The sequence below is a fragment of the Saccopteryx leptura genome, chromosome 7 (assembly GCF_036850995.1).
Source record: "Saccopteryx leptura isolate mSacLep1 chromosome 7, mSacLep1_pri_phased_curated, whole genome shotgun sequence".
In the NCBI taxonomy this organism is placed as follows: domain Eukaryota; kingdom Metazoa; phylum Chordata; class Mammalia; order Chiroptera; family Emballonuridae; genus Saccopteryx; species Saccopteryx leptura.
The window spans coordinates 56,797,658-56,811,661 of NC_089509.1; the positions used below are offsets into that span (position 1 = coordinate 56,797,658).

The following is a 14,004-nucleotide window of genomic DNA, read 5'->3' on the forward strand; positions in this document are numbered from 1 at the left end:
AAAAAGCTAAAGGAGATTATCACCACTAAACTAGTATTACATGATACGTTAAAGGGTCTTCTTTAAGAAGAAAAAAAAAAGATAAAAATATAGGAACAATTAAATGGCATTAAATACACATCTATCAACAACTGAATCTAAAAAACAAAATAAGTGGACAAGCAGAAGAGAAACTGACGGGCTGACTCATAGATGCAGAGAACATTTTGTCAGTTGCCAAGATGGGAGGGGATTTTAGGGATGAAAAAGGTGAAGGGATTAAGAAGTACAAATTGGTGGTTACAGAAGAGTTGTGGGGATATAAAGTACAGCATATGAAATATAATCAATAGTATTCTAATAACAATAGGTGTGTTTAAAGACTGACTTTATCTTTCTCCTTGTTAGACTAGAGGTGTCCTGAATAGAAAAGGCCCCCTTCCTGTTGGAAGCCTTGGCACTAATATTCCAACTGACAGAAGCAACAAGTAGGCCACATAGGTGAAACAGATCTTAACAAGAATGGTGAATAGTTACCATTCATTCATTCATTTTCATTGAGTGTGTACCAAACACTGAACTATGAAATAGTTTCAGGGGAAATTATTACCACTTCTCTAACTAATAAAAAGAAAATCCCACGTAGACAATTTATAATTCTACCATCTTCCACAGGCACTAATTTAACTCAGGGATGTTTTCTTTGTAGCAGTTTTACAATTTTGAAGAAGATTGCTCATGACATAACATGGCAACTGGGAAAATTTGTAGCTTTTCTTTCATCTTAGAAAGGAAGATCTGAATTACATGCACCCCAAGAGAAAATCTCTCTTACTGGTTGTGTGTGTGTTTTACAAAAACCCACTGAATTCCTTAGTCCCTCCTGAAGTTAGAGTAAGGTGAAAACTTATAAAACCATCTCAGTAAAAGAACAAGCATCGTAACAGAGGCCATAACCTAGACCTTGCTATTTAGAATCAAAATACATGAGTTCTAGCCCCAGCTCAGAAGGGAGACTGGCAGTGGGAGCCATGCTTCTTAGACCTGAGACCCCTCAAATATAAAATCGGGGCCCTTTTGTAAGTAGTAATTTGGGAAGCCTCAGTTCCCAGCTGGACTTTGCTTCTAACTTGCCATATGATCTCTTAATCTCTCTATGCCTGTTATCTCTTTGGGGTTATTTATCCTTCACAAAGTGAGGTGAAGTAACAAAAACAATACTTTGCAAAACAAGATTTGTTACATAAAAATGAAGTGGTGAGGGGAATAAGCACAGAGCTGGAAAAGCCAGGTCATCTTACTGGAAGCTATTTCCTATAGTGCCCCGTGGAGTATCATGCAGCATGGTCAGTCACCACTGAGGAGGAAGATCGTTCTGCTGACAGCTGGACTACTGCACCTCCAAATACCCGGAGAACTCGGGTCAGAGAAATGATATACCTCCCTTTATGCACTGTTGACAGAGCTCTGTAAATTAATCGCATAATTCTAAATCTACTTAAATGCCCCCTCCCAGGGGTGTATCTCCTATCGCCATTTGAGATGTGCCATCTGTAAATCTAAAACACTGAACACTATGCGTCAAGGGGGTGTTTTACTCAGCAAGTGACCCTAGGAAAGCCTCATCCACAAATGGCAATCAGATTAGCAATCATCCAGCTCAGAATATTTCCATGCCACCCGACCAGGTAGCTCAGTTGGTTAGAGTGTCATCCCAATATGCCAAGTTTGATCCCCGGCCAGGGCAGATACAAGAATCAACCATGGAATGCATAAATAAGTGAAACAGCCTGACCTGTGGTGGCGCAGTGGGATAAAGCATCAACCAGGAACACTGAGGTCACCGGTTCGAAATCTTGGGCTTGCCTGGTCAAGGCACATATGGGAGTTGATGCTTCCTGCTCCTCCCCCTTCTCTCTCTCTCTTTCTCTCCCTCCTTTCCTCTCTCTCTCTCTCTCCTTCCTCAGAAAAAACTGAGTAAAGTACTTTTAAAAAAAAATAAGTGAAACAACAAATAGGTGTTTCTAACTCTTTCTCTATTCTTTCCTCTTTAAATAAAATAAAAGTACCCATGGCTGCTGAGGCCTACAGAGGAGGTACAAAGGACTATGGCTCTCTTAGCATGATCCCTCCCACGAACCCTGCTCACTGCCTGTCTATTCCTCAGGGGCCTCGAGTTCATAGTGCTTCCCTAGGCCGGGTAATTGGACTGGAGCCCCATCCTGCCCTCCCTGTGGTTGTTTTTCCCACACTGCAATCCTGCTAGGAAATTTACCAGAACTGGCACATCTGTAGTGGGTGATGAAAAGAGGACAATCCTGAGAAGAGCATTTGTAGCCAAAACGGCCATAACTCAACAGGTCAAATAGAATAGAGTACATCATTTCCTTCTTCATCTCTGAGACCTTAGAAGAAAACAAAAAGCCTCAGTTGTGACTTAAATTGTACTTGAATTAGGGTTGCTACATTTAGGGGGGTAAAAAGACACCCAGCAAGATTTGAATTTCAGATAAACAACCAATCACTTTTTAATATATGTATGTTCCAAATATTACACAGGATATACTTACATTAAAAAGGTATTGGTTATCCGAAATTCAGATTTAACTGATTACCCTGTATTTGATCTGGCTACTCTAGCTCGGATATACCTGCATGTTCAATAAAGAGTACTGAAATATTAAATTTCCAAGCCAGTTGTTTGAAGTTATATAATGAAGTCATCCATTGAATTCAGCTATTTGTCTTTCACCAAGGGTTTGGCCAATTGTGTGGCCACAAAGTGTAATGATTTGGGGTTAGAGAAAGCATTTACCCCTGCTCCTGAGACTCCATTCAGCTCTCTCCAATTTTCTGACAGATTTAGGTCCAGTTTATTATCAGGTTCTGTGACAATTCAGAAGAGAAATGTGTCCAAGGTCTCAAATATGAAATCATAAGGTGCAGAGGAAAAAAAGGTGCAGGGATTCTTGTAAAGGAAGGAGACATATTATTTTTTTAATTTACTTTTTATTTTTAATTTATTGTGTTGACATGGTTGCAAGTGTCCCACTCAATATAACACCCTCTACACGCTGCATTTTGCCCCCCAGGCCCCATGCAAAGTCTCTTTCCACCCCCAGTTCTCCACCTTTTCCCTCTCCCCTTCCTCCAGCCCCCTTTTCCCTCTGGCTATTGCTAGCCTGTTGTCTGTATCTATGTGTTATGTATATATGATTTTGGAGTAATTTCTTCACCTTCTTTAATATCAGCCCCTCTTCCCTCTTCCCTCTGACAGCTGTCCATCAGTTCCCTATGATCCTGCCCCTGTTTCTGTTTTGCTCCTCAGTTTGTTGTGTACATTAGATTCCACATATAAGTGAGATCATATGGTATTTGTCTTTCCCTGCCTAGATTATTTCACTTAGCATAATGATCTCCAGTTCTATTCATGCTGTCAAAAAAGGTAAGTAAGGTAAGATTTCCTTCTTTTTACAGCCATGTAGTATTCCACTATGCAAATATACCACAGCTTTTTTATGCATTTGTTCACTGATGGACACTAGGGCTGTTTCCAGATCTTGACTACTGCAAACAACACTGCAGTGAACGTGGAGGTGCATATCTTCTTTGGAATTAGCATTTTAGAATACTTAGGATATATTCCTAGAAGTAAGATAGCTGGGTCAAAAGGCAGTTCCATTTTTAATTTTTTGAGGAAACGCCATACTGGTTTCCACAGTGGCTACTTGAGTCTGCATTTCCTCCAGCAGTGCAAGAGGGTTCCCCTTTCTCCACATCCTTGCCAGCACTTGTGTGTTGTTTTGTTAATGAAAGTCATTCTGAAAGGTGTGAGTTACTGTCTCATTGTGGCTTTAATTTGCATTTCTTTTATGATTAGTGAGGGTAAGCATGTTTTCATATGCTTATTGGTCATCTGCATGTCCTTTTTGGAGAAGTGTCCATTCAGGTCCTTTGCCCATTTTTAAAATTACATTGTTTACCTTCCTGGTATTGAGTTTTATAAGTTCTTTATAAATTTTGGTTATTAACCCCTTATCAGATGTATTGACAAATATATTCTCTCATAGAGTGGGTTGTCTCTTTATTTTGTTAATGGTGTCTTTTTGCTATGCAAAACTTTTTAGTTTGATATGGTCCCATTTGTTTATTTTGCCCTGTATTTCCCTTGCCTGAGGAGATATATGGGCAACAATATTGCTTTGAGAGATGTCTAAGAGTCTACTGCCTATGTTTTCTTCTAGGATGTTTATGGTTTTGTGACTTACATTTAAGTCTTTTATCCATTTTGAGTTTATTTTTGTGAATGGTATAAATTGGTGGTCTAGTTTCATTTTTTTTTCCATGTATCTGTCCAATTTTCCAAACACCATTTATTAAAGAGACTATCTTTACTCCATTGTATACACTTGCTGTGGGAAACTTATGTTAAATTCAAATTTGTATTCATGACATAATATACTTTCAAGAAGCACTATAGGGAGGTATTCCCCATGTATTACAAAGTGGAGAGTTTGGCTTGGTTTACAAATATTTATGAGGTGGAAATTGGCCACTTTCAGAATACGAACTTCATTGTCTTCAAAGTAAAATAACTCATATTCTAATGTTTATCTTCAAACTTGGATTGCCCAGTTTATCGACAAAACCTAGTCAAGTGAACTAGGTAATTGCCAAATAGCCATACTATTTTGTAACTCACAAGCAAACTGGCTCAAAAACCAACAGGCAAGGATTCAGGCTTCCAGCCTAACACTTTCTTGGTCTTTCTTAGCTATAGTTTCTTCACCTTTTGAAAAAAAGAGTAATTTTTATCCTACAGGTCTCACTGATGCTTTTATTTTTATTTTTTATTTTTTTGTATTTTTCTGAAGCTAGAAACGGGGAGAGACAGTCAGACAGACTCCCGTATGCGCCCAACCGGGATCCACCCGGCACGCCCACCAGGGGTGACGCTCTGCCCACCAGGGGGCGATGCTCTGCCCCTCTGGGGCATCGCTCTGCCATGACCAGAGCCACTCTAGCGCCTGGGGCAGAGGCCCAGGAGCCATCCCCAGCGCCCGGGCCATCTTTGCTCCAATGGAGCCTTGGCTGCGGGAGGGGAAGAGAGAGACAGAGAGGAAGGGGGGGGGGGTGGAGAAGCAAATGGGCGCTTCTCCTATGTGCCCTGGCCGGGAATTGAACCCGGGTCCCCCACACGCCAGGCCGACGCTCTACCACTGAGCCAACCGGCCAGGGCCAATGCTTTTATTTTTAAACTTTTATCAGAACAAATCATGATAAACTTCTCAATGTGCATGCATGTTTGGATTTCATCACTGTGCTATATGCTGTTTGTGCTTTGCTTCTTTTTCTGGATTTTGAAATATTGTCAATGAACACCATTCCCATATTCGTCCTTATGGATGCCTTCATGGTATGCCATATGCATAACTCAAAGTCAACTCCTCCCCAGTTATTAAATATTTAAGTTTCTAGCTTTTTCTATTACGAAAGATCTTATCATATCCACCTTCATACAGATCACCTTTCTTTTCTTTTGGTTTAACCTGTTGTTGATACATGTTCAGCTGTTCTTATATATTGTCAAGTTGCACTTCAGGAGAGGTGCAGCCTATGGACTCATCAGTGTACCTGAGGCCTCTCCCACGCTGTCTTTTGACTTTTTGATTTACTCTAATTGATTGAAAGGCAGCAGTAATTGTTTAAATTGGAGATCTTTGTTAGGATGGCAGAACATGTTTTCAATACCTAGTATCATAATTGCATCTCAATATACATGAATATTTCTCTGTCTTTCTCTTTAGTCAGGCTTTCCACATTATAGATAGTAGACTTTTGTGTGTGTGTGTGTGTGTGTGTATGTGTTTGTGTGTATTTTTGTTTTTATCTTTCTGTCGCACTTTCTCTCACCTTAGTTTTGTTTCTATACATTATACGTATAGAATAATTTACTTTAATATAATTGAATCCATCCTTGTCACTAATATTTTCTTCCACAGTAAAAAATAATTTCTTTCATTTCCTTATAAGATTTTTTTCTTTTTCTTTTCCAAGTGAGAGGAAGGGGGAAAGACAGACTTGGCATGCCCCCAATTGGGATCCACCCAGCAACTCCCATCTAGGGCCAATGCTTTGCCCACCTGGGGCTGTGCTTGCATTTGAGCTATTTTTAGCACCTGAGGCAGAGGCTCCCCAGAGCCATCCTCAGCACCTGGGGCTGATGTGCTCAAACCAATCAAGCCCTGGCTGCTGGAGGGGAAGACAGAGAGAGAGAGAGAGACAGAAGAGGAAGGGGTGGAGAAGCAGATAGTCATTTCTCCTGTGTGCCCTGACTGAGAATTGAACCCAGGACATCCACACGTGCCAATGCTCTACCACTGAGCCAATAGGCAAGGGTCTCCTTCTAAGATTTTTATTGAAATGTTTAAAATGTTTAACTGGAATTCATTGTGGTCTGTGAGAATCAAGAGTTCTATTGAGAGAAGTAAAGATTTAGAAATTTAAAAAAAAACTTATGTGAGTTCAGCAGCATTTGCGTTTGGCCTTAAGTAAGTCACTTAAAATTTTCAAACTCAGTGTCCTCTACAAGACTGAAGGCAGGGACCTTGTCTTATTTCTCTTTATCTTCCCCAGGATATTCAACAATACCTTACATTTAATACAAATGTTATAAGGTCTGTATTTAACTTATATTTTTTCATATTGCTATCAAATTGTTCCAGTAGCACTTATTGAATCATGATTCATTTCCCGGTTATTTATTTGGTTGTTTATTAGTCGTGTATCAGTGACACTCAGATTTGTTCCAATGACAAAGCACCTGGAAGTTTTAGCACTCTTTATAAAACATCATAAAATGTGGAGATAGTAAAGTTAAAATAATGAAAATTAAAACCTGAAGCTAAATCAGTCACCAGCTTACCTTAGGTTCTAGTATAGTATAGATATCACATGATCAGACACCAACTGTTGTTTTTTTTTAATTTAAGGGGAAATTTTTTAATTGAAAAAAAATTTACCCAATAATTTAATTCCCTCTAAGAATCAGGTAAAGAACACCCACCCATGGTACAGCAAGTTGTTTAAGAGCAGAAGTTGAAAACCACATCTTATATTAAGATTACCAGTTGAGAATATAAAAAAAGCCCCTGATCAAGTGTAAACACTATATGAATATAAAGTCCAGCTAAACTGGGCTGAACTCCAGCTGAACTCCAAAACTATTTTAGATTAGCCTTTTGAGTTGCCACGGTTGGAATTCCTATAACATTAGAAAGTCTGAAAGAGATAGGTGCCAGATCTCCAGTGCATGTTGCAACAACAACCTTACCTCTAGATGCTTCTGTGTATTAATCCATAAATCAAAGGAGATAACACAAAAGGCCCTCACAACTTTGTATTCTACCATATTAAAGAATATGGATTTTTCAAAAGAAGCAGAAGGTAGGTATATTGGAACTATCAGAAAAATGAACCTATTTCAATTCTGGATTCCTTAGACTCTGAGGATGATACTAGCATAAGAGGCTGGAGTCCTTCCTCTGAACAGAGCTCCTGATGATGTCCACGGGGATGTCTGTTAAGGCTACTGGAACCCTCTGCAAGCAACATCCTTTTGCTGTGCTAATTAATATTTTTTCAAGGAGCTTACTTTTACTTAGACCTTTGACTTTTAAAAAGAATGTTTCTTGTTCAGAAAGACATAATGTTATAGTTTTTAAAAAGGAACTGCTAAAGGAAAATCCTGTATCATTCTAATAATCTTTGTTCAAATATAAATATGTTTCAATTCAAGGGGAAAAAATGCAACACTTTATACCTAGAAAACTGATCATTTACTGTTCATAATGGCCCTTGTTGAGTCATTCTTCACTTAGAAATTCCACCAGAATTTCCTTAAATAGTAGGAGTCTCTAGTGAAGTCAAACTGTGACTATAAATCTCCAACTCTTTTTTATGAACAATTAGTTTATGACATACACTTAGTCCAGGAAAATGATATCTCTTCTCTAAACTCTGACATTCATGAACAATATTCTATGGCAGCTGTGTATGTGTGATGACAAGAAGTTAGAACTCCTGAACCCTGATTCAGATATAGTGCCAAAAAGACAGATGATTCCACAAAAAATCATCTGCTTGAAAGGGAAATAAATCATGACTTCATTGGATGCGTGATTTTTTTACCTCCAGTGCACTCTTGGTCTGGGCTTCTGAAATCAGGACTAATGGAGAGAGACTGCTCCATGAAATCATGTAATCAACCTTTCCCCTTCTCCCCTGCATTACCTCCAGAAATTACATGGATCAATGGCATTGTTCAAAGCATTTCACTAAATACTAGCTCAAGCCATTTCCTCCAAAATGTATCCCACCAAAACGTTCGCTTCTCATCTACCCAAGAGTATGTGTCCTCCAGATGTCTTTGAACTCTCACTGTAGAATGTGGTGCAAACCATCCCAGATCACCTTCATTGTCCCGAGTTATCTCACTAGGAGAGCACTTTCTACTCTATAAAGGCTGATCCTCTTCTTCACCAGTGTGGACAAACCAACTTGTCTTCTATCACTCTTGACTGCTGATTCAGATACGAAAGATGAAGGTAGGTTACAGGCAGTGGCTCTTGTTTACACTCAGCAATCCTTGTGTGTCTGTAGTTGTTTTAGGCTATTTCTTATAATAATAGCAAAGCTCTAACCAGCTCATTAAAATGAGACACAGTTTCATTCTGGCCAGGTAGCTCAGTTGGTTAGAGCATCATCCTGATAACCCAAGGTGACAGGATTCCATTTCCGGTCAGGGCACTTACAAGAATCAAGCAATAAATGTATAATTAAGTTAAACAACAAATCCATGTTTCCCTCTCTCTCATTCTCTCCCTCTCTCTCTCTAAAATCGATAAAATAAACATGGGACAGAGTTTCTACTAATTGCATTTATGTGAAGAGCAATTTTTCACTTAATTTTCCCAAAACCTCAGATGGTTTACAGTAAAGTTTTGCTCTCTTGTTTGCAGATTCAGAAAATGGTCTCGCACAGAAGCAGCGCACACCTCGCCGAAGATGTCAGCAGCCCAAAATGTTGAGTAGCCCCGAGGACACCATGTACTATAACCAGTTAAATGTGAGTTCAAAGTGGTCATAAAGCTGTTTCACTGGCTTTGTTTCCAGTTAATAATTCTGTTATTAATACCTGTTCCAGCCCCTCCAGCCCCACCCCCACTCTCTTATGCTCTCCTCTTGAACATGTGCTTAGGCTCTTTATCTGTTGCTTTCATGTCAGGATGTCTGCCTTCACGGTGAATAATTGATGTGGTTTATCAAAGACGAGCAAGATGCATGCTTCATCAGGCTCACTTGAGCCCTTTGATCAAAAAAATTATGCTGTGACTTCTGATATTATCAGCATCTGCTTGCATTCAACACAAAATCACTTTGAATTAAAAATTAACGACTTGCTGCTTTGCTTTGACTGTGTGTTCTTGGCCCTCTCCACAGGGAACTCTAGAATATCAAGGGAGCAAGAGGAAGCCAAGAAAACTTGGGTAAATATCTGTCTTCTTAGTTCTAAGCAACTGTAAACAGAAGGGGTCCTTTGTGATATTACAGAAAATGCAAAACTTTCTTGAGAGGCTTCTAAAAATATGCAGTGGGGATAACCCCACTATTATTGACATTGGAAACTACTTTTCACAGTAGCAGGTATACAAAACTTGAATCTATTCTGCCTGAAAAGGCTGGAATTGTCCTCTAAAGGCAAATGTTGTCTCTCATCATTTTCTCAGAGAATCGTACTTTCCTCATAAGTGGAGACATGCAGTTTGTAGAAAATTCACCCACAGATAAGATCACTCCACACAGTGCAAACAGGCCGCTTCCCCCATGTTACCTCACTCCTGGGCCTTAAAGGTACAGGGAGATTTCCTCAGTGGTTAGACAGAAAGCTCTAAGGAGTTTGAGTTCATTTAATTGTTAGCATCTCAATTGAGAATAGGAATGATGTAGGTAATTGGTACTAGTTTAAGAACTGGCATAGGTCAGGGAGGGAGCTTTCTCAGGGAAGCAGACAAAGACAGACAAGGTAATTCACTTAAATCAAGTTGCAATATGATCACAATTTCCAGATACCACTAAATTTGGCCATTATCAGTATATGAAAGGCTTTGTGTATCAGACTCCAGTCCCTCTGTGCCAGAGGATGCTGGGCTACCATAAGCTATCCTCCCCCCACCCCCTGCCCAGTGTTAGGACCCAACCCCGTTTCAAGTACTCAACTTTAGCTGTGCCAGAGATGACTGTGACATTTTTTTTTCTATTGAAACTCTTTTCTTTGTTGCAGCCAAGTCAAAGTGCTTGATGGTGAAGATGAATATTACAAATCTCTGTCACCTGTGGACTCGATCCCTGAGGAAGACAACTCAACCCACCCTTTCTTTTTTCCCTCGTCCTCAAAAGGAGCATCTTCCACACAGCACTGAGCTTTACTTCCTGCCCCTCAAGTCTGTTGAGGGTAAGAACAATCATGGTAATTGACCAATTGCCGTTTAATAAGAAAGCACATTGGCCCTGATGGCTGCTCAGTGGATAGAGCATTAGCTGGCATATGGATGTCCTGGGTCCAACTCCCGGTCAGGACACACAGGAGAAGCAACCATTTGCTTCTCTTCCCCTCCATCTCCCCCTTCTCTCCCTCTTCCCCTCCCACAGCTAGTGGCTCAATTGATTAGAGTGTGGCCGGGACTCTGAGGATAGCTCAATTGGCCTAAGCACATCAGCCTCAGGTGCTTAAAATAGCTCAGTACTGAGCATCAGCCCCAGATGGGGTTGCTGGGTGGATCCCGGTTGGAGCACATGCAGGAGTCTGTCTCACTATCTCCCCTCCAAAAAAAAAAAAAAAAGGCATTGCAATGGGGTATTTTTGGACAGATGGTGGAGCCTTACTGAACAATTTTCAGATTCTTAACCATTTTCTCCTACCTCCATCACTTTCCTCCGCACATCTGCTCTGCAGCTTGAAGTGGGTCATCCCTTCCTTTCTCAAACCATGAGTCTCTTGGGGATACTGAGCACACCTCCACTACAGTAACAACCATCATCCATTCACCCATCTAAGAGTAACAATCTCGCCATAAGCCAAGTGTGAACACTGGTTATATTTCTTTATTTTTCCCACTTCATCAATCCATGCAGAATCTGCCCTTGTGAAAATACAGGAGTTCCTTTCCTCCTTGCCTCTCCATGGCACCCGTCCCCTTTGCTGGTCTTTCTACCCTGCCTACCTCTCTCCAGGATCCCCGCTCCATCGCCAAGTATCTCCATACTGGGAGAGTACACTCAAGGTCTCATACTCTAGGGTAATTCTTTGTATTTAGGGGGAAAATCTTGAAATTTCCAGGTTCTTTCTATAAGACAAATGAACTCCTCTTGCTAATTATTATGCTGATAAAGCCTTTGCCTCTCTACTCCATCTTATCGAGACATCCCCATCACCTTAGCAATAAAAGAAAGGAGTGAGTTGGAAAGAAAACTTGGACCTGTCAGAGTCCGTGTCACATGTTTTTGTAACTTCGCATTCTCTGGTCGGCTGTCTCCGGTAGTCTGCGGGTGGCTGCAAGAATTTTATCTCATCCATCTCTGTGTGTACAGAGCCTACCACAGTGCCTGGCACAGAGTTGACATCCAGTAAATGCCCACTCTTGAACGAGTAGAGGGACTTAGTTACACAAACATTTCTGATAGGGAATTTACTTTCTTTCTTTTTTTTTTTTTCTTTTTGTATTTTTCCGAAGCTGGAAACGGGGAGGCAGTCAGACAGACTCCCACATGCACCCGACCGGGATCCACCCAGCATGCCCACCAGGGGGCAATGCTCTGCCCATCTGGGGCGTTGCTCTGCTGCAACCAGAGCCATTCTAGCGCCTGAGGCAGAGGCCATGTAGCCATCCTCAGCGCCCGGGCCAACCTTGCTCCAATGGAGCCCCAGCTACGGGAGGGGAAGATAGAGACAGAGAGGAAGGAGAGGGGGAGGGGAAGCAGATGGGCACTTCTCCTGTCTGCTCTGGCCAGGAATCAAACCCGGGATTCCTGCACGCCAGGCTGATGCTCTACCACTGAGCCAACCGGCTAGGGCCAGGAAATTTACTTTCAATTATATATTATACATGATTAATCATTTCCATTACACCATAAGTTCTGATTTTTCATTTAGGGTTGGGCTAGTCTTGTTGTAATGATGTTATATTATAAAATATAATACTCAATATGATTCAATATGAAAACTTTTTGAGCAACTGCTCTATGCAAAACAATATGTGAGATTTCTGTGTGATGTCAAAAACCTACAAGACCCTTTCGCTAGAACAGATGTTCTCAACATTTTTTTACTTTAAATATTTGGCAGATAGTCCACATGGGAGTGTTCAGATTTTGAGAAAAATCAACGAGGAGATAGAAAAACTGTTTTCAGAATTTTAAAGGGGAGAGTTCTAATAAGCATTTTACAAACCTAAATAATAAAATGAAGTATTTAAAATCTCAGTTATACTTTTACAAGAAAAAGAGGCTCTGGCTAATTGGCTCGGTACATAGAGCATCCACCCAGCATATGGATGTCCTGAGTTCAATCCCCAGTCAGGGCACACAAGAGAAGCAACCATCTGCTTCTCACCCTCTCCCTCTCCCCCTTCTGTACCTCTTCTCCCACAGCCAGTGGCTCAGTTGGTTCAAGCATTGCTTCAGGTGCTAAGGATAGCTCGGTTGATTCAAAACAAGGTTGCCAGGTGGATCCGGTTGGGGCACATGTCGGAGTCTGTCTCACTATCTCCCCTCCTCTCACTTGGAAAAAAAGAAAAGAAAAGGGAAGGGAAGGGAAGGGAAGGGAAGGGAAGGGAAGGGAAGGGAAGGGAAGGGAAGGGAAGAGAAGGGAAGGGAAGGGAAAAAATGAAGCCAGTTATTCAATAGTCAAACTTCACTTTTTAAAAAATGAGTCTTGATTTTTTTCTAGATCTTTATTCATCCCAAAGGTAATGTTTTTAAAGTATGTAAGTAGAGCAGAAGAAACACAAATGAACTTCGTTTTATTGTTTAAATATAAAGTATAGAATATATAGATTTTAACTTTATTGTTAATATAAGTACTTTTGGAAATTTCACTTTTATCATTGATTTGTCTACTTTTGATTTGATAATATTAGCTGCTTTTCAATCTGTTGACTAGAAATGTTCATAACTTCCAACTAGTTCATGTATTTCATAATTGTATACCTTTCTTGTTTCTAATTAAAACATATCTATAAATAAAGTTTAAAAGGAAATAGAATTATAAGCATAATTTAAAAGCTCTGTTATAATTACTTATTGCCACAGCAATAACTCCTAATAGAACTTTAAAAATGGTGTTCGCTATTAGCTACAACTAAGATAAGACAGACTGTAGAATATTCTTGAGCTAGTTATAGTGCCACAAACTCAAAAAACAATTCTTAAAACAAGTAGATGAGAATGATGCAATCAGGAATCTCATAAATGGCTTGTTAGATTTATTGAAATAATATGCACATGGCAAAAACAAAACAAAATACCTGTAGTACAGAGTTTATAATGGAAAGCACGCTTCTTCTCTTAGTCTCTACCCCCAGAATCAAGCACTTTTAAAATTATTTCTAATTCTAATTCTTTTAATGACTTCCATCATGTTTCTGAATAATTTGCTTCTACATTCATGATATATTGTTTTAAACAATATCTACTCTTCCTCTCTATGAAAGGAGTGCATTTTTCTAATTCCTCCCTCCTCTGTCTTAACTTCTTCCAGCGCTTACAATGTTATGTTTAAAATTTGTTGATTATTTTTTAAACTTCTAATGATGTAATTAAACACCTATTTTTGTGCCATTGGCTTTAGATAATATATCTGTAAGGCTGCATAACATGAAAAACCAATAGGCTGAAAGATCATATCAAGACAAGTGGAATAATGAAAGCTGGACAAAATAGAAATAATTCTGAGGATAGAACAGTATT

The 14,004-nt window shown here is 39.9% G+C and overlaps 1 protein-coding gene across 6 annotated transcripts in view; it reads left to right on the top strand.

Moving 5' to 3' along the window:
• The window catches only part of MYO3B (myosin IIIB), a 547,413-nt gene extending 536,082 nt beyond the window's left edge, over window positions 1–11,331 (top strand). For all 6 annotated transcript variants that reach the window (XM_066345578.1, XM_066345581.1, XM_066345576.1 and 3 more), the window contains 3 exons: window positions 9,000–9,106; window positions 9,481–9,527; window positions 10,322–11,331. In XM_066345578.1, the coding sequence (XP_066201675.1) occupies window positions 9,000–9,106; window positions 9,481–9,527; window positions 10,322–10,460 (293 nt within the window). In that variant the 3' untranslated portion in view covers window positions 10,461–11,331. The remainder of the gene's footprint in view (window positions 1–8,999; window positions 9,107–9,480; window positions 9,528–10,321) is intronic.
• Window positions 11,332–14,004: the final 2,673 nt, after the last annotated feature.